The following is a 22,542-nucleotide window of genomic DNA, read 5'->3' as shown; positions in this document are numbered from 1 at the left end:
CACCCTTGATCCCCTCAAGTTTCCAATTCTCCTACCGCACACCCTCAACCTGAGCTTCCCTAATCAAGCCCGCGAATGGAAAATCCACATATATCCTCATACATGCTGCTGAAACAGAAGATCCCGCCGACTTGTGGCTCAGAGCGTTCGCAACCACGTTCGCTTTACCCGGATGGTAAAGGATCTTGCAGTCAAATTCCTTGACTACGTCCAGCCACCTGCGCTGCCTCATGTTTATGTTTGGCTGATCCATGATATGTCTCAGAATCTTGTGGTCTGTGTATACGGTATAGCGGAACCCATAGAGGTAATGTCTCCAAATCTTGAGAGCGAATACCACTGCTCCCAACTCCAAATCGTGAGTGGGATATCTCGCCTCGTGCGGCTTCAGCTGTCGCGATGCATAGACTATCACCCGTACTCTCTGCATAAGGACCGCTCCCAATCCGGTGATCGATGCATCACAAAATACTACAAAATCCTCGAATCCCTCAGGGAGTGTCAACACTGGCGCCTCACAAAGTCGTTGTCTCAACGTCTCGAACGCAGTCTACTGCTCAGGGGCCCACTGGAAATCCACCCCCTTCCTTGTCAGACGAGTGAGGGGTACAACAATCTTGGAGAAATCCTGTATGAATCTCTGGTAGTACCCTGCCAATCCCAGAAAGCTCCTAATATCCGAGCGAGATTTTAGAACTTCCCACTACATAACTGACTTGATCTTATCCGAACCGAACAAAATCCCCTCCTAGTTAACGAGATGTCCAAGGAAATGAACCTCTTGTAACCAAAACTCGCACTTCGAGAACTTGGCATACAGCCGCTCTCGTCTCAAAAATCCCAGTAGCTCACGGAGATGCTCCTCATGCTGCTCTCTGTTCATGGAGTACACCAAAATGTCATCTATAAACACTATGACTGAGCGATCGAGCATCGGTTTGCACACCCAATTCATCAGGTCCATAAATATTGTCGGCGCGTTGGTGAGACCAAATGACATCACCACGAACTCATAATTTCCATAACTAGTCCGGAACGCGGTCTTCTCCATGTCCTCCTCCCTAACCTTGAACTGATGGTACCCGGACCCCAGGTCTATCTTGGAGAACTAAGATGCTCCCTGAAACTGATTGAAAAGATCATCTATCCCCCGGAGTGGATAACGGTTCTTCAACGTCAACTGGTTCAACGCTAGGTAGTCAATACACATCCGGTGTGGACCATCCTTCTTCCTGACAAAGAGAATCGGCGCTCCCCACGGAGAACTGCTCGGATGAATGAACTATTCGCCCATTAGTTCCTACATTTTTTATAACAACTCCTGCATATCTGGTGGCGGTGCCTTGGCGAGAGGGGCCGCACCTAGCACTAGGTCGATCCTGAACTTGTGGCTTCTCCAGAGGCACTCCGGGTAACTCCTTCGAAAACACATTAATGAACTCCCTGACGACCGGAACATTTGAAACAGAAACCTAATCATTGACCCACGTATCCACCACATACGCTAAATAACCTGCACACCTGTGTTGAATGTACTTTCGAGCCCTAGAAACTTAGCAAAACCCTAAACCTAATTGGGTGCCCTCACTGTAGATAAGCAGTTCTGCTACACTTGGGGGTTCGAACTGGCACCTGATGACCCTCACATTCGATAACAACTAATCCAGTCCATATCCAAAATTATACACACATCCCCATGGGAATCAGAATCAAGTCTATCAGGAAAGATACCCCAAAGATCTCCAAAACGCAACCCCGATAGACCGAAGAAGCAGAAATCCCGTGTTCGTTGGTGATAGAGACTTGCAACGGACACTCTAGCTCTCCTACTAGCAAACTGAACTCCCTACTAAACGATTGAGAGACAAAAGACAGAATCGCCCCACAGTCTAATAATACCAATGCAGGTAAGGAGTTCACTAAGAACGTACCTAATCATAGGTACAAACATATAAGCATAAAACATATATAATCAATAATATAAAGGATAGAAACATACCAGCCACCACATTTGGTGTTGTCCTGGCCTCCTCGGCTGTAAGCTGGAAGGCACATCCCCAAGCCTTCGAAGGCTCTGCTCTACCCTGACCCCCGTCAGTACTCCTTAGTGTAGCCGGCGCCGGCCGGACAACGAGTAATGGACAGTTGGTCTTCACGTAACCAACCTGATCTTAGTGATAGCAGATCCTCATATCCTGAATCGGGGCTGGTTGGCAGCAATCCCTCGCAAAGTGCCCCTCCTTGTTGCATTTGCGGCATGCACTAGTAGATCTACAAACTCCCGAATGGCCATTCCTGCACTTCCCACAAGTGTGGCCGCAATGGCTCCCAGACCTAGAATCAGCGGTCTTGGGCCGCTTCGGCGTAGGGTGTGACTGCACCAGGGCCTGCCTCTGATCCTGCAACTGTAACTCAATCTTCAACTCACGCCACCTAGCGGCCTCCTGTAACTCCAGCAGTGTATCACAACGATGGGTAGCAACAAACTGACAGATGTCGGCATTGAGCATGCTCAGATAACGTGTCATCTGAGCATGCTCAGAAGCAAACTCCAAGAAAAACATCTCCCTCTCAGTGAACATGCGGGTGATCTCCGTCACTGACTCCATAACCTGTCTCAAATCCAAAAACACTTGTGCCAGCCAATCACGCTCCATTCATGGAATGTAGAAAGTGCGGAACATCTCCCTAAACTGATGCAAAGTAACTACAACTCTCTGATCATTAGTATACGACCCTATCATCAACTCCCACCAGTCCTTTGCTCCAGACCTCAGCAGGTTCAGAGCACATGTGACCTTGTGGTCAGCAGGACATGAGCATATGAAGAAGTATCCCTCCATGTGAGACATCCACCGCATGGCTATGATCAAGTTCTAAATCCCATCAAAAGTCGGGGGCTTCGTGTTATCGAAGTCCCGGTATTGAAAATTCCGGCTGGTCTCACCAGCAGCGGTTGTAACAGCTACGGAGGCTGCAACGGCAGCCGTCTCAGCAAGGGCTGCATAGTGCTCATCAAAATACTCCACTATGGTGGTCTTGATAGACCGAAACATCTCCGATAAATGTGCCCATAAATGTGTAGCAACCTTATCATGTAGGATCTCTCGAATCCTGGCGTCCAACTCATCCGAACTCATCTGGCCAATGGCCTCGGGTTCTACTGGTCTACCCTGACTGCCCTCTCCCGATCCCGATTCAGATCCGGTCACAAACCGCCTCGTAGTCACTATACTGAAAATATACCAGGAAGATATCAGACATTCCATGTAATAACGGGGAACCAACTCCCAACCAAAACCCTAGGGGTTGTGACTTCCTTGCTCCGCATATGGGTCATATGCTTTCAGTAGTATGGGCCCATACTACCTTCCACACCTACCCATATTTGTCTCAAGTATCATCACAACGCCCTAACAATATACATATGCATGGCGAGCGCTCAATCATCACTCCTAGAGGAAGGCTAAATATCTCATAATTGGCTGACTGACCCCACACAACTCACACATGAAACTTCCACCAACCCTGCAGCACTAGTGTATGCTAGTCATATATAACACTGGACCCTATAGACATTCAAATATCATATCCTACCCTAAGCCCTTCATCAAACAAGGACATGAAATAAGGCTAAACCAAACATTCATAGGCTATAAGATCTTAATTATGTACAACTGTGATGTATACACTGAGCAACTACAGTAATGATGTCAATTTCATATAAGGAAATCCCTAGGCTATCATGCATCATATAATCAGACAATTCTATCATGCAATTCCTAATGATCCCTAGCCTAGCTCTAGCATGCTGTTCTAACATATCATAATATCAAATATCTATATGGTATTTTGGGCTCTACTTATTGGCTACGGCAGATCGTACACTCTGCATCCTTATTTAGTATTTTGAAAACCATTTGCAAAACCATTTTGACAATCTTTTCCTTGGTTTGAGACTGGATTCGCACAAGTGTTCCTCCAATTCACTCAAACCAAGGCTCTGATACCAACTTGTCAAGTCCATAAAATTCAAGAAAATTTGAAACTTTTTCAAACATTCAAAAACCATTAATTATTACCAAATGTTTTAAAAATAGTTTCATATCAGAGTATCCCAGAAATCAAAACCATAAAATGTGAGGAGGTGCACGATCATGCCTTCGCCTTCCAACGATCATCTAAAGTACCTGAAACAAAATCCAAAACTATAAGCCTGAAGCTTAGTAAGTTTCCCCAAAATACCAACGCCATACAAACATAACCATATCATAACAAACAACATGAATATAGATTCTACAGTATGACTGGACCACCCTCACCGGGCCCTAAGTCTATCTGGCCCACTCTCAAAACCTATAGCATGTGTGGTCCGCCTCACTGGGCCTTTAGCTTGTCTGGACTGTTCTCCGGGCCTTCGGCCTGACTGATATGCCCCTATAGTCTGCAGTCTATCCGGGCCGCCCTGGGTATGTTGGCATACAACACAAAGTAGGTATGCCTCAACCCACCCCCAATCATACAATCAACATATAGATAACAAATGGTAGCAAACACAAACAGTCAAACCGATCTAAAAATCACTAATCATTGCATCATCCTATATACCAGGATACCAACCTAACCGGTCACTAAGATAGCATATTATCATGCAATAATCGGGATAACAATAAAAAAAGAATGGCCGACATTGGTGCCTTCGACCCTGTTAGTATATTGAGCATAACTCACCTCACAATGTCGAACTAAACTCAAAAGATCAAACTCCCGAAACACGACTCCAAACACCAAAACCTACAACCACTATTGATCTGATTCCATAAATCCCTAAATTACCAAATTACCCTCAAAAGTCAAACTTGGTCAATCATTGGTCAAAGTCAAAGTCAATGGTCAAGGTCAACAGTCCATGTTGACCCAACTCGTCGAGTGTAGCTTACCGACTCGTCGAGTTCCTTCAGAACTCAAATAATCGTGAAAACCCCAGTCGACTCGCCGAGTTTCCAAACAACTCGTCGAGTCCATGCAGTGTCCAGAATGTCGGGAAAACCCTAACCAACTCGTCGAGTTATCTCACTAACTCGTCTAGTTCATTCAGAATCTAGAAAGCGGGAAACCCTCATCTAACTCGTCTAGTTCCTTTAGTTCTTTTCTTCAGACACTTTTAAGCGAAACCAAGGCTCCAAACTATAGATCTAGCCTCCTAAGGTGTAGTTACCACGTAAAGTTGCTAACTTTACATGCATGCAAGGTTCCAAGAAGCTAAAACACTCAAAACTAGCCTTAGGAAGAGGTTTTGGACATGGGGGAGGGCCAAAGCTTAATAAAGCTTGAGACTTTATGTCCATAAGGGCCTAGAGGAGTCCAGATTTGAGACCATGCCCTTGTGACAAGCTCAAACCCGAAAGTGACTCCATTTTGCACTAGAAATGACCATTTTCTTTCACAAGGGAAGATCTAAGAAATGAGAAGTCAAGGTAATGACTTTTTTCCTACAAATGAAAGCCAAAACAATATAGATGCACGATGTAGATACTGAATCTACAAGCTCCTTCTCATTCCAAGATTCTCAACCTTCAAGTTTCTTCAACAAATGCACCAAAAACACACTTTTCACCTCACACACACACACACACTCAAAATAGGGGTTAGATCGATTAGGTTTTGCTTTTGGATGTGAAGAGGTGGTAAGGAGGCTGGAAGAAGGACTTAAGGTCCTTTAAATAGGGTACAAACCCTAAAAATTAGGGTTTTCTTGTTCAACCTCAACTCGTCTAGTTGGGTCTTCCAACTCGCCGAGTTGGTTCTAGAATCCATGCGGCCTTAACATTCTCTACATGATGATTTCGGGCATCCAACTCGTCGAGTAGGTCTAAAATAATATAAATATAAAGCTTTAAATTTTATACTTGGGAGTCGGGGTGTTACACTTCGAAAGGCATCGACTACCTTCTTATGAAGGCCTAACATTCAATGGTGTTACAGAGATAAACTTCAACTTAGCAGGCACTTCTTTTCACCTTCTTTTTTCTTTCCTTACTTTTTAGTTCTATCCATTGTTGTAGGCTTTGATTTTGGATTTCAAGCAACTTATGTTCAACTTCAAATTTGATCTTTTTTTAATGGCACAGCATGCTTAGAATCATGTGCTAATATCATGTTCATTGACTCTGTCTGACAATCATAAGAAAAATGGGCCAAATAGGTGAAAAAGCTTATGCATAGAGGACTTCTAGGTCCTGAGAAGGTTGATCCCTTCTCACTTTTCCTAGAAAATGCAGGGATCACTTATTCCCAGTACAGGGATTCTGAGAGGATTCTTGGAAATACATTTGACATGTGTATACTTCAGGTAGATTACAATTGAAATTCACTTTAAATAAAGTTCCATGGTATCTTCTACATGTTTATACTAAAATTCCCCCCTTTCCTTAGGATTTTGAGGCTTTGACTCCAAATCTTCTAGCAAGAACCATAGAAACAATGCAAGGTAGTGGGTTGGTTATTTTATTGCTTCGTTCTTTGTCTTCGCTTACTAGTTTCTACACCATGGTAATGTTATGATCCATAACTCGTTACGCCAGTTGCTTTAATCAAAACTTATCATGTTCATGTTGTGATTCAGAATTATCTTTTACAACTATTTGCAGGATGTTCATGACAGATTCCATACAGAATCTCATTCTTTAGCAACTGGATGCTTCAATGAACGTTTCATCCTTTCACATGCATCATGTGGATCATGTATAGTTATGGATGATGATTTAAATATCTTACCAATCTCATATCATATGAAGTCAGTTACACAAGTTCCAATAGAAGAGGTAAACTTCTAATCTCTCAAACATTATAATTTATCTTAACACAACAAATTCCATACTTTCTAAAACGTTTTTTCCTTCATATTCAAAGGACTCTGAAGGGATCTCAAAAGCAGAACGTGACTTAAAAGATCTAAAAAAGCAATTAAATGATGAATTTCCTATTGGCCCATTGATTAAAAAGTGTTGCACATTGGACCGGTTATTGACTTTTTATATTAATACAAGTTTACCAGTTCCATAATTTGTAAAACTTATATGAATTTACCCAGGGAAAAATTATGATTACTTTTCTTGATGCAATTTTGGACAAAACACTTTATAGCACTATGGCTTTACTTGCTGGTAGTGTTAATTAAATTTATTTATCATAAATGGAGTTAAGAAGGTTAATGAAAATAATGAAATTAATGATAATGGAAAAGCAAGCCTTTTCAACTTAAATCACATCATATCATATCATATCATATCATATCATATCATATCATACATCATACATACTTATAAAGCTAACATTTTTTTTTAAATCTCATGCATTTGAAACCCCCATTCTTTTTCCTTTCACCACATTCATTTGAAACTCCCATGACTTTTCAATTTCTTTATAATAATAATTATAATTTGTTAATTAGGTTAAATAAATATCAAATCTAAATTGTATTCATATATAAACTAAATTTCAATATTAAAATAATATCTTTAATTCTACTTATAAAATTATGTTTTTTTAACTTTTAACATATTATACTTAATTTATTAGTTTTAATATATTGTTGAATGTAAACAATTATCATTTTAAAGGTATAATTTTTGAACAATTTGTATAAAATACTTAAATTATTAATTAAAATATAACATTATAGGCTCAACTTAAATATAAATTTTATTTAACTTAAACAACCCAAAGATTATTTTATAAATAATTAAAAGTGATAAATTGTAGTGTCTTTCAAATAATGATTGTAAGTTGGTTAATAAGGTTAAATAAATATCAAACCTAAAGTGTAATAATAAATAGACTAAATTTCAATTTTAAAATAATATCTTTACTTCTATTTATAAAGTTATGTCTTTAAATTTTAACATATTATACTTAATTTATTAGATTTAAAATGTTGTTGCATGTAAACCATTATCAGTTTAAAGCTATAATTTTTGAACAGTTTGGACAAAATACTTAAATTGTTAATTTAAATATAACATTACATTGTCATCTTAAATATAGATTTTAGTTACACTTAAAAAACCAAAGAATATTTTGTAAATAGTTAAAAGTTATAAATTATAATGATAAATGCAAAAACTAAATTGTAATCTCTATTTAACTAAAATATTTCTTAATGATATTTTTATAATCGTTAAAAGTTTTCAAATAAATAGCTTAAAATAACTTACAATAACAATAGTTAAAAATAACTCTATATAAATGATTTTATTGTTACCTTTAAAATCAAAAAACAATGTTTGATGTTTTAAATAATTATAATGATAGAAATTAAAACATGAAGCTAATAAATTTTAAAAAATTAGTTAAAAATAACAACTATAAATAATATTAAACCATGTATAATATTTAATTTTATTGATATGTAACTCGCGAGTAGAAGTCATTCAAACGATTGAGAGTATGACGTTATAATAGATTTATATATTATCTTATAATTCAAAATAGTTAATATATTATATCAAATTAATATACAAATTATTATATCAAATTTAACAACAACGTTAGTGTTATATTTTAAAAAATATATATTTGTAATGACTTCAACTATATAGGTATTTCTGTGTATTACAATATCAACTCAAATATAAATTTTAGTTCCATTTAAAAAACTAAAGAATATTTTATAAATAGTTAAAATTGATAAATTGTAGTGATAAAAGCAAAAACTAAATTGTAATTTCAATTTAACTAAAATATTTCTTAAATATATTTTTATAATCGTTAAAAGTTTCCAAATAAGTAGCTTAAAATAACTTACAAAACAATAGTTAAAAACAACTCTATATAAATGATTATATTGTTAGCTTTAAAATAAAAAACAATGTTTGATGTTTTAAATAATTATAATGATAGAAATTAAAACATTAAGCAAATAAATTTTAAAAAATTAATTAACAATAAAAACAACTATAAATAACATCAAATCATATATTATATTTAATTTTATTCATATGTAACTCGCGAGTAGAAGTCATTCAAACGATTGAGATTAAGAAGTTATAATAAATGTATATATTATCATATAATTTAAAATAATCAATATATTATATCAATTTAGTATATATAAATTTTTATATCAAATTTAACAACAACGTTATTGTTATATTTAAAAAATCATATATTTGTAAAGACTTCAACTATATAGGTGTTTCTGCGCAACGCGCGGGCATTCGCCTAATCATATTATAAATGAATCATTTTTCCTTTCACCACATTCATTTGAAACTCTCATGCATTTTTCCTTTCACCACATTCATTTGAAACTCCCATGATTTTTCATTTTCTTTCTAATAATAATTATAAGTTGGTTAATAAGGTTAAATAAATATCAAACCTAAAGTGTAATCATATATAAACTAAATTTCAATATTAAAATAATATCTTTACTTCTACTTATAAAGTTATGTTTTTTAACTTTTAACATATTATACTTAATTTATTACTTTTAATATATTGTTGGATGTAAACCATTATCATTTTAAAGATACAATTTTGGAACAATTTGTATAAAATACTTAAATTACTAATTTTAATATAACATTACATGGTCAACTTAAATATAAATTTTAGTTTAACTTAAAAAAGGTAAAAAATATTTTGTAAATATTTAAAAGTGATAAATTGTAGTGTCTTTCTAATAATGATTATAAGTTGGTTAATAAGGTTAAATAAATATCAAACCTAAAATGTAATCATAAATAAACTAAATTTCAATTTTAAAATAATATCTTTACTTCTACTTAAAAAGTTATGTCTATAACTTTTAACATATTATACTTAATTTATTAGATTTAAAATGTTGTTGTATATAAACCATTATCAGTTTAAAGCTACAACATTTGAATAGTTTTGAAAAAATACTGAAATTGTTAATTTAAATATAACATTACATTGTCATCTTAAATATAGATTTTAGTTACACTTAAAAAACCAAAGAATATTTTGTAAATAGTTAAAAGTTATAAATTATAGTGATAAATGCAAAAACTAAATTGTAATCTCTATTTAACTAAAATATTTCTTAATGATATTTTTATAATCGTTAAAAGTTTTCAAATAAATAGCTTAAAATAACTTACAATAACAATAGTTAAAAATAACTCTATATAAATGATTTTATTGTTACCTTTAAAATCAAAAAACAATGTTTGATGTTTTAAATAATTATAATGATAGAAATTAAAACATGAAGCTAATAAATTTTAAAAAATTAATTAACAATAACAACAACTATAAATAACATTAAACCATATATTATATTTAATTTTATTCATGTATAACTCGCTGGTATAAGTCATTCAAACAATTAAGATTATGCAGTTATAATAAATGTATATATTATCATATAATTCAAAATAATCAATATACTATATCAATTTAGTATATAAATTATTATATCAAATTTAACAATAACGTTGTTGCTATATTTAAAAAAAACATATATTTGTAAAAACTCCAACTATATAGGTGTTTTTACGCAACACATGGACATTCGCCTACTGGTTTATAAGAATAGAGTAAATCAAAGGGTAATTATTTTCTAAATCCCTGAGTGAATTGTCCAGATATCATATATATTTTCATTTTTTTGGATTTCTAAAGTATATATATATATATATATATATATATATATATATATATATATATATATATATATATATATATATATATATATATATATATATATTATGTCACGTGGTATAGAATGAAAGTTACAGGCCAAAAAATTGAAATAATTATTTCCAATCATATATCAATAATATCTACGAATGCATGATTGTCATTTGAAATTTATTGGTTGGTATCATAGATGTTGCAGTTTAATGCGCATGTCCAAGGAGATGAACATGTAGCCTTGAATTTCTCTTATTTCCAGTAAATTGGATGTGTGACTATCATAAGAAGGATCCCTTGGTAACGTTTTGGCATATATAAAATTTAGAAGGTAAATAGATAACTGACATTTGTATTTCTAAGTTTTATTCCTGGATTTGACTTGAGTTGATTTGGCATTGACACTAATTGTGGAAAATCTCCACCTATTGAATTGTTCTAAATTAGCAGCAAAATATGAGTCTATAACGACCACATTGTATTACTTACTTATTTTAGCAATGTTATTTACTTTTTCCAATGGTTTGAAAGAAAAGAGATCAACACACGGTACTTTCATTTTTATTATATCGATGGCCCTAATACCACAAAATAGAAACGTACTTTCATCTATCGACTTTTTATTCAACGAATCTAAAAAACCTTATGCTTTGCTTTCTTTCATAAATAACTTCATGACACTGCATAGCCAAATTTTTTCGGATCCATCCAAACCCGCGCCATTGACGCCACGGGTCTTCCACTAGTTATGTATTAATCTTTAAATATTAGTGTTAGAAAAACTTGTTTTTTATACCAAAGTTTATACAAAATTTATTTCGCACATTGCTTCAGGAGAGTTGCAAGGGTTTACAATATCTCATGAACTTAATATGCATTCTAAGATAATAATGTCATTTCGCTCCCGCAACATTCATAATAACAAAAAGAAAAGAATAGTAACATAAAACATGTATAAACAAATATGTTCTTTAGAAATTCAATAATAACAGCTAAATCAATTTGTTTCAATAAGATATAACTATTAAAAGACTCAATGTACCTCTAAATGTTGTGTTTAAAGTTAGATACAAAAGATCTACAAATAAAAAAAAATGTTAGAGGACTTCTATAACTAAAACTAGAGTAAGGGTGATCAGGTTTTGTAACAAGTTATCCTTCTTTGAATATCAATTTGGTATGGTCGTTTAACATCAGTCGCCACCCCGATAGTTTCAAGGAAACGTATCACATACCATGCCATATCAATTTGCCACCATTCTAAACCAAACTTTGCTGAGTACTGAAATGCATGATGATTATTGTGCCATCCTTCTCCAAATGATAGTATTCCAATCCACCTATTTAGTGTTTATGGATGTTGGTTATCTTTACAAGCATGTATAGCTAAAAATGAAATCATGGTTACTTTTAATAGAAGTTATTGTTTACCAAATATTGCGAGAAAGATCAGTTGTGGCCCATGTTTGGTGTCCAAATCCATGGCAAACTGCGTTCACTAGCCATGACATGTGGTACAAGCATACTACCCTCATAGCCTGCCATTGAATAATATTTGTCACTAACAGTTTCATTTTCTATAAAAAGAACTTTAAACATTGTTAACGACTATTAGGTATGACAATTAAATCTACATAAACCAATGAAAATCTATTTTTATTTCATAAAACAAGCATTTTAGTCGAGATATGTTGAGCTCAATTTTCGTTTTATCGTGAGCTCAAGCTCAGGAGGTACAAGGTGTATGCTTTGTTGTATGAGCTGAGTTGATCTCAAAAGCACAATCTTCGAGACCGGTTCCCTAGGTGGTGTTCCAAGGAGCACTTGGTGGCGGCTTAAAATTGTATCCTTAGGATATGTTTGACGTACTAGCTGAAAAGCTAGATATTAGCTCAAAGTTGGCTGATAACTGAAAAGTTAGTTGTTAAATAAAAAACTAGTTGATAACAAAAAAACTAGCTGATAAAAAAACGGCATTTGGTAAACTAGCTGAAAAAATGACATTTAAATAAATGTGTTTCTATAATTAATTAAGGGGTATTTTTTGAAAATTTAAAAAGAGCTCCTAAAAACTAAAAAACTAGTTTAAGTAGTTTTTTTTTAAAATTCCTCTTATAAACTACTTTTTGATTTAACAAACATAACAACTTAAAAAAACTCGAAAAATAAACTAGTTACAGCTAGTTGTGACATATCAAACGTAACCTTAATGTAAGAAATACATTCATTTATACTATTTTTTCGAAAAAACCAACTAATGCGTCTCTTACCAATATATGCAACTTGAAAAAACCAACTAATGCGTCTCGTAACATATGCAACTTTTCCTAGCAAAGTAACCAAACTTAAACGCCTATTCTTATATGAATACGTTTCGATTTGCAGAAGACTAGTTTTTCCCTAATAAAGGTTTTCTATAACTTTTTCTAAAAAGACAAAATAAAGCAATGTATAGTTGTATACTATGTTTTTCTCTTGTTTTTGCTGAAAATCAAGAAAATAGTTTTTTGGCATCCCAAATCTAATTTGTGTAACCCTATTCTTATAGTTCGTAATTACATATTCAAAAAAAAAAAGGAAAGTAGATACACAATTCTAGAAATATATATCCGAAATTCGTTTGATATTTATTGCCTTCTTTTGTTGTAAAATCTCGTTTTTCGTAAACTTTTTCAAGTTGTACTAACGAGTCATACACAATTATTTACTTTTTAACTTATATTTCACATAAAAGTTATGAGAAACATTTTCAAGATTTATCAATCCACGACTTTTGTGATGCTAATAGTTAGATACTACAAAATTATAGTCTATTAATAGTATTTGGTTATTTTATATGTATTAGGTGTGAGGCCTGTGTATTACACGGTCGATTTAAAAAAATATTAAATATTAAAGTGTAAATAATTAATATTTTTTAATGTACAATTTTAAAATAAAAAAGGAAGAAATGTATTTATTGTAATTTAATATTATATATATATATATATATATATATATATATATATATATATATATATATATATATAGCTTTCACAGTACCCGCTTGTTCCATGTCTGCTTCAGCAAATAAGATGAAGTCGTCAGCGGGTTTGACACTATTCAATACTAAATATCTACTCGTGGAGGGAGGGGAGGCAATAGAGACGTTATTTTAGATGGTTCTAATTGTGGGCGATAGTCTTCAACTAGGGGGATCCGGAGTTTCCGAAATCTATACTAGTTTGCCCAGTAACGTTGTGGCTGCAATGCGTAGGCAGTCACCTGGGCAAACCAACCCTCCTCCAAGAAGAATTGTGCTATGCCCCCCGCAGAATTCTATATGTATCTATGAGATCGAGTATACTTGATATTTAATAATTTACATATATAATATATGACTTTAATTTTAAAAATTGAAACAAACCAAAAATTGACAAGTAGATAATATTTCTTTCAAAAATACCACAAAATGACAAGTGTCAAAATTCATGAGAGATTCACATGTGACAAAAAAATCATTCATCTATTAAGGAGGATTTAAGTTTGTTTAACAATGGGCACCACAAATATTTTTAGATTTAAGGGGAGTATTACTATTTGTTTGGGGGCAAGAACGAAGTTTTGAGAATTGGGTTGAACATCTTTAAAATTTAAAATTATAAAGAAAACTTTAAAAATCTTTTTTTTATTACATTTTTTATAAAATTAAAAAGACAATCATTAGCAATAATATAGAGCACTACTAGTCTTATTTTGAGTTGTGGTCTTTTTAATGATATAATTTATTATATTTTTAAATACTTTGATATATTAAATTAATATCATAATTATGATTGGATATCAATTGAAATATTGAAGAGAAAGGGATGAAAGGTTGAACAAAAGATGGAATAAAGAATATATAATGAAAATTAAAATTCACGTCAATACTCCAACTCTTTTAATATTTCATATTCGATCTATTTATATGGACCGGTCGCACATTAAATATTTTAAAAGAAAATAATTTATAAAGATAATAAAATATTATAAATATATAAAAAAATAATAGCATTAAGCTTTTCATTAGATATGTATTATCAGCAAATTATGGCTTTATATACATTTAATCATTAAAGTTTAAAGTTTATATTCTCTTCCTCCTTAATAAATAAATGTTTTTTTGCCACATGTCATCTTCTCCTTCATTTGGACACATGACATTTTCTAGATTTTTTGAATTTTCTATTTTCCATTTGTCATTTTATTGTAATTTTCATTTTATTAAATTAAAATTTCACATTTAATATGTAAGGTAATATATATGTAAGATATTTATTAGAAATAATTTATATATGTAATGTATTCAACGTATTAAAGTCTCATTAATTTAATAATTTAAATTTTTTCTTATTTTTTTCTTATAAATTCAAACTTCTCAAATTGTTAAAATTTCATATTTAATTTTTTTTAAATAAACCCATATAATACATGGATCTCATACCTAGCTCAAAAATATATAATTGAGTATAATAGGGTACACATGTCATCCCATATGGCATATGATATATTCATATGGCATATGGCATATTTTAGTGTTGATGGTGTTACAATTTTTTTTTTTTACAGATTTAACATTAAACTTTTTCATACATATTTACTATTAATCTTACACATTTTGATCAAAAATTAACATTTCATAATTTATCATAAAGTAATGTAAATACGTATTTTTACTTATATACAAAGTGTTTGTATGATAATTTTTTTTTGTTTGAATGTCAATTATTGGTCAAAATATTTTATTTTATCGATCTAGATAATCTACCTCAGTTTAGTATATGATATAACAATTTTTTTGATTGAATGCTCATCGTTTATGCAAATCCAACACATAGATGGAATCAAATAGTAATTAAAATGCGAGGTTTTTTGGCTTGTTTTCTCAAGTGGGTGAAACGAAACAGTTAAGTGACAACGATTTCCATTTCAAAAGTGATTCACGATTACTAAAATTCTACAGTGTGAAGTACATTATGTGACTCCTATAGCTTTATTAAAATTTAGTTTAGGTGATTAAAGGCAAGTCCAAATTTGTTTGTTTGCTCACTGTAAATTGTTATGTTTTCGAATTGTTTTGGTATGTGGAATCTCTTTATGAATCAGTTTCATATAAAGGTGAAGTTTCATGTCGCATACCAAGTGTTTGATTAAAGACATCAAAGAAATTAAATGTGTTCGTAGATGAAGAGCATAAGCTCATGAGCATTTTGTATACATCCATGTATTTGGAAAACCTCGCCTGAGTATAAAGAATTGGATACCACTTTGTATCAATATTTCATACAACCATGGGGAGAAAACATACAGCGTACGTGTGAGTTCTCCAAGACATGGGGAATCAATAGTAGGAGATTTTTTAAGGGTGTTTTAGTTAGTAAATAATTGAAATGTTGACCCCACGATTTTGGCTCCAAAAACATGGGTAATCCACAAATATTAGGGACAAAAGTTCAATCATTGCTGACTAAAACACTTTTCAAAAAATATTTATACTGTGGTGTTCTCTTGGAGGACTTACACCTAAACAATATGTTTTTTCCTTACAGCTGTATGAAATATCGATACAAAGTGATCTCCCTTTCCTTATACTTAGTCATGGGGTTTTCCAAATACATTGATATGTACAAAATGCTCAATCAAACATACTTCATTTCTTTGAGGACTTCAATCAAACATTTGGTGTGCGACATGAAACTCCACTTCTATATAAAGTTAGATCGTAGAGGGATTCCCCAAACCAAAACAAATCTAAAAACATAGCAATTCACAATGAGCAAACAACAAAATTGGAGTCACCTTTAATCACTTGAACTAAATTTCGAAGAAGCTATGAAGTCGCAACTATACTTCAGACTAGACCTGGCAATGGAGCGGATTTGGAGCGAATCGGCCTTGATCCAAACCCTTTTAACAAATTTCAAAATCCGATTCAAACACGCTCCGTAACCCACAAGGTATTAAATAATTAGACTCATACTCTTATCCATCGTATCAACAAATATCCAAACTCGTCTGGTAACCCAAAGGTTTTTTAAATAATCATACACATTTAATTCCTAAAATAAAATTTCTTAAATATAAAAAAATGTATACTATATCTTAATATTTAAAATAACATTTTTTTAAATAAAAAAAAAATGATTTAGGCTATTTTTGGCATATTAGCTAAAAAGCTAGCTGTTAAATAAAAAGCTAGCTGATAAAAAATAACGTTTGGTAAAACTAGCTGAAATATATAAAATTACATAAAATGACATGTAAAAGTATGTGCTTCTACAATTAATTAAGAGGTGTATTTAGAAAATTTAAAAAAAAACTCCTAAAAAGCTAGTTTAAGTAGCTTTTCAGAAAGCTAGCTTATAAGCTACTTTTTGGCTTACTAAACACGACAACATAAAAAAGCTCGAAAAATAAGCTAGCGTATCAGGTAGTTGTGGCGCGCCAAACACAACCTTAGAAAAGGGCATTACATACTCGAATAATTTCAATCTGAAGTAAAAATCACTATTGCAACAACTTTGAATTGATTTATGACTGTCGGTTGTAGTGATAGCGAATAGCAATTGACAACTTTTTTCATGTTAAAAAAATGATTTATTGAATTAGAAATGGATATGACGATTTCTTGATGAATATAAATTGAATGACATTATGATTCTTGATATAAGTCTATAAGTTTAGAAACTGACTTATCGATTCCTATGTAAAAACGTTTTTTTTTCTTTGGCTTTTGCCCTTTAGACTTTTGATTGGAATTAAAACTAAACGTTAAGAAGTATGAAATATAAATGTATAATTCTAAAATTTATATGGGGTGGGTTATAAATGGAGTGGATCGGTGATGATCCATACCCGACCCATTTAATAAAATGGTTAGTGGGTATGGATCTTTAACGGATAAACGAATCAAAAACTACGCTTCAAACCCATATAATTCTTACGGGTTTGAATCGGATTAGGATCAAAACTTGCTCCATTGCCAGATCTTCTTTAAACCCTATAATTTTCTTGATCAAGACTCACTTATGAAATGACAATCGTTTTCACCCAACTGCTTGTTCCACCCACTTGAGAAAACTAGCCAAGAACCTCAATTTAATGTATCAAATTCAGTAATGAAGACGATAAACTGGGAAAAAATGGTCAAATTATTATTTATACCGGTAATTCATATTTTTTCGTAAATTTGTGTAAATAATGAGACTTTAATGAAGATTTATCTTAATATTATTAATTTTTTTTATCAAGATATATAATAGTTTATAGATATATTTATTTTTATTATATATATTAGCTATAAACTATAAAAGAAACATGTTTAATTGTTTGATCATATTTGACTATTGATCATATTTGACTAATAAACATAACGTTAATATGAACAAATTATTTTACAAAGTTGTAAAAAACATTTGACGTTAGCTAGTCGGTGAATTAGGGTTAACAGATTACTCGACTAGGTGAAGATTAACCGGACGATTAAGTGGAGACCCTAAATGGCTAATTCGATGGATGAAAAAAATATGGCTAATTTCATAACAATGTTCGTAAATATCATTAATATCATAACACAATAGGTTAATATGGTTAATACAACACTAATCATTCATTAAATAGTTCATATTGAGATAAAACTTCTCCAAAGTGTTGAAATTTCATTGTTTGTTACTGTTTCATTCATTTTGTAGGCAAAGGTTAATCACTAAGTACCTTTTAGTCGGTTGACTAGCGCGTAGGGACTAATAAGAGATTAATCGTGACATCGTTGATATGTTTACAACACTTATTATTTATAATAATTTCATTAAGGTGAAGGGGTGTATATCTATCACATTATGTGGTGGGTTGAAGTGGCTCATGTGGGGCATAGGGAACACCACACCTAGTGGAGTGTGGGTGTGCGGTGAACCACCTACACGAATTGATTCCATTGCATTTCACTCTATTTCCATGCTACATATTATTGTACAAACATCTTAATGTTGTATATTTTAAGGTGAATGATATGTGACCATTTCCTAGCAGTGATGAGGTGAGAGGAAAATGTCGAGGGAAATAACATTGCGATGAATTGACAAAAAATAAATAAATAAGGGGTGATAACCAATACCCTCTAGCCTAAATAGTAAATAACTTCAACTCTAGGCTACTTAGGCATTTCTGATATATATATATATATATATATATATATATATATATATATATATATATATATATATATATATATATATATATATATATAAAATTTCCGTTGAGATTAAAAATAAAATATAGATCTTGAGATTCAACCTCAGCCACATATTTCACATCTGCCGCTCAAAGCCTCTGGCGTACCGGCACGACAGGCTTGGAATAATCATAAATGATTATACAACGTCGTCCATTCCTTTCTCCTCCGCCACCATCACCACCACTATAACCGCCACGACCACCACCACTACCACCACCTCTGACACTAGCCGACCCCACCACCATCACCTCCGTTACTTATACCACCGTCATCTATGTCACCATCACCTCTTCTGCCACCAACTATCATAATCATTTATGATTACTCAATCTGTAAACATATATATATATATATATATATATATATATATATATATATATATATATATATAATCGTTTATGATTAGGCATACCCAGTTGTTGGCAGTACGTTGAAGCATTAGAGCAGCAAATGAAAAATATGTGGCTAAGGTGGAATCTCGAGATCTCCATTTTTTTAATCTCAAGTGAACCGTCCCTTATTTGTGTGTGTGTATATATATATATATACATATATATATATATATATATATGTATATATATATATACATATATATATATATATATATATATATATGTATATAATACCTTAATATACATATTTGGTCAAAGACTGAAAATTAAGAGGTACAAGACCATAATGCTATTTGTACAACGAGTTAATGCATTAAAAAAAATCTTTTGGTCAATGGAAAAAATCAAGATAAGAATTGATGGAAAAAGTCAAGTCGGGTGTTTGAACCGATATTCCTTACTTTCAGCCCTTTACTCGGTCAAACATGACCAATTTGATCACAACTTCATTTTTTACTTATGTTTGATTGATCATCGCATGTATTTGACCAAGCCTCACTTATTCTGTTTCCTTTCTCTCCTTATCTTGACTTGTTCTTTCTTTTTCATCCGGCCAACAGTAGTTTAAAACACCGAACATAAGAGAATGACTATTTTAAACACCACCATTGCACCACTCAATATAGATTTTATTCAAAATTTGAATTTGAGTTAAGCTCTCTTCAAAAATCCATTTAAAAACCCCAGCACCCATTTCAATTTTCATTGTCTTGCCTCATTTTCTTTCTCTCTCCTGTCATCCACAGTTTCTCTCTAAATGTAGAGCAAGGGAAAGAGCAACTACAAATCTTACGTCCTAGAGCTTTCATCGGTAAGTTGATGTCCCTTCCCCGCTTATCTTCATGTATCTGCGTGAGTTTCTGTTGCTCGGTTTGAGTTTTGGGTCTATTACTATTTATAAATTATGGTTGATGATGTTATTTCCACCTACAGAACCACCACAAAGACCTACATATCTGGTGTTTTTTGGGATTTTTGAAGACTACCATCGACCACCACCGGTCCATTTCTATGGAAGAACAACAACCACCGCCAGTCGCCGCCATTGTCACTATTAAACTCTTCCAGCCATCAGTTCTAGCTAAGAACAAAAAAATCTCACCCTTTCTCCTTTCCTACTCTTATTTCCTAACTCAAAAATTTTGTTTTGGTTACTCAAGCTGAAATCGATCGTCTTTTGTTCTCATTACGTCCGAACAACCACCCTCATCTCCGGTAATGAACCCCCTACCAGGATCCCAAATTGGACTTGGAGCCTTGAATTTGGAGGAGGTAAAAAAGATTAGATATCGATGCATATACAAGTTAACAGAGGGCGAGGATACATGAGAGAAATAAGAAATTGTTACCGTCTGCATCATTAATCCATTCTTCATGATTCAGATGCCCATCTCCAATCCGCTGAAGATTTCAAGCAACGGTAAAAAACCTTCTTGTAGCTGCGTTTTCACCAAAAATTAAAATGGCTTCTCCATTCTTAATGTTCCTATATTGTGATTCTGTTTACCTAAAATTGTAAAAGTATCAAGTAATTTTTATGATATCTGGAGTGTAGAGACAGTGTAGATGGAAGATGAAATAACCCTAAATCTATTTTTGGAAACTTTTGTGACGGGGCGGTCTTTGTTTCTTTGTGATTTTTTTATCAGGTAAGAACGAATATACACTATATATATGTTTATTATTTAATATCTTATTGTTGATAAACTGAAAAAAGCATAATTTGTGTACTGTCATATTGGTTTTGATTCTTTTATGGTCTTTATTATTTAGTGTTTACATGTTATTATGGTTGTTTAGGTTTTTCGTTCTATTACTAAATCAGATTGCTCATTTTGGTTGTTGGTTGCACAAATTCCACATCATAAATCTTTCTTTGCTAGGTACTAGGTGCTTCTAAGTACAAGTAAAAATTCTCCTATTTTCTTAGTTTTTGAGATAACAACTTTAATTTTGGTTTTTGGTTCTTGCAAAAGGTTACTTTAACTTCTTTAAGATTTGATGGTGTGATTTTGTTCATGAATTGTCGTTATTCCTGCAGATGAGGAACTTTTTCTTACTTTCATCATTTACCAAATGTAGGTTAATCACATTGGTTTTCTTTTTAACTCAATTCTTTGTTGTTTATATATTAACTTCACTTTTTTATGATTTTTCAGCCAGGACATGGTTAGAGGTCGGGCTACAGGCTACATGCTACAAACTTAAATGCTTGAACAAAAAAGTTTGAAATCTATCTTATGTATCTGAATACTTTTTTCACTCTAATGTTTATCTTTTATAATATTTTCTAGGAAAATATGCAAATTGCAAAAAAATAATATTAGAAATTATGCAGAAAATATCATTCTACTATTGAACAAAAAAGTTTGAAATCTATCTTATGTATCTAATACTTTTTTCACTCTAATGTTCATCTTTTATAATATTTTTTAAGAAAATATGCAAATTGCAAAAGAAGAATATTAGAAATTATGCAGAAAATATCATTGTACTATTAGAAAATGAGATTTATGCATATTTTATAAAAAAAAATACCAAAATTTTTTTTAGAAAAAATGCAGAAAATAACATCGTACTTTTAGATAATTAGATTTTCTACTTATTTTTCAGAAAAAAAAACAGAAATTTTCAAAAAAAAAAAAAACATAGAAACTATTTATAAAATAACATTATACTTTTGAAAAATTGGATTTTCTGCATATTTTCTAGAAAAAAAATGAAAACTAACGAAATTTTTTTTTGAAAACATGTGGAAAATAGCATGGTATTTTCAAAAAAATCGGATTTTTAGTAGTTTTTCAAAAATGAAAATTATGAAAACAACTTTTAAAATAACATTGGACTTCAAAAAATAGGATTTTCTGCATATTTTTCTTAAAAAAGTAAAATTGGTAAGAAAATATCCTTGTAAAATTGGCAAAAGACATTGGATGTTGATTTGTAAGCACATTGAGAAGACGTTGGATGTTGATTTAAGAAACAATGTGGTATGGGATATGCCATTGTATATTAGTAGCTTAGAGAACGAAAAATCACAAATGGTTTTACTTCTTATTAATTATCATTGCAAGTCTTTCATATTTGAAGTCAAATGTTTCAACTACTAAAATAGTTGTTCGGTCCTTAAATTTTTTTATAGAAACCTTTTTTAACTCCTCAAAAAACTACATAAAACGCTTGGTGAAATGATGATTAATATTTTTTTTTCCTTTTTTAATTTTATAAAATTTT

General features: G+C 32.0%; 1 protein-coding gene across 1 annotated transcript in view; it reads right to left on the bottom strand.

Moving 5' to 3' along the window:
- Nucleotides 1-11,699: 11,699 nt before the first annotated feature.
- LOC145054380 (palmitoyl-monogalactosyldiacylglycerol delta-7 desaturase, chloroplastic-like) overlaps nucleotides 11,700-22,542 on the bottom strand; it is a 16,912-nt gene continuing 6,069 nt past the window's right edge. Inside the window, exons 4-5 of the mRNA XM_079002547.1 lie at nucleotides 12,094-12,200; nucleotides 11,700-12,002 (exon numbers count right to left, since the gene is read on the bottom strand). Coding sequence (XP_078858673.1) covers nucleotides 11,798-12,002; nucleotides 12,094-12,200 — 312 coding nt within the window. The 3' untranslated portion in view covers nucleotides 11,700-11,797. The remainder of the gene's footprint in view (nucleotides 12,003-12,093; nucleotides 12,201-22,542) is intronic.

The sequence above is a fragment of the Lactuca serriola genome, chromosome 5 (assembly GCF_051521515.1).
Source record: "Lactuca serriola cultivar US96UC23 chromosome 5, Lser_US96UC23_V15, whole genome shotgun sequence".
Lineage (NCBI taxonomy): Eukaryota > Viridiplantae > Streptophyta > Magnoliopsida > Asterales > Asteraceae > Lactuca > Lactuca serriola.
Note: the sequence above shows the minus strand (reverse complement) of the source record. Positions and strands in the feature narration are given on the sequence as shown.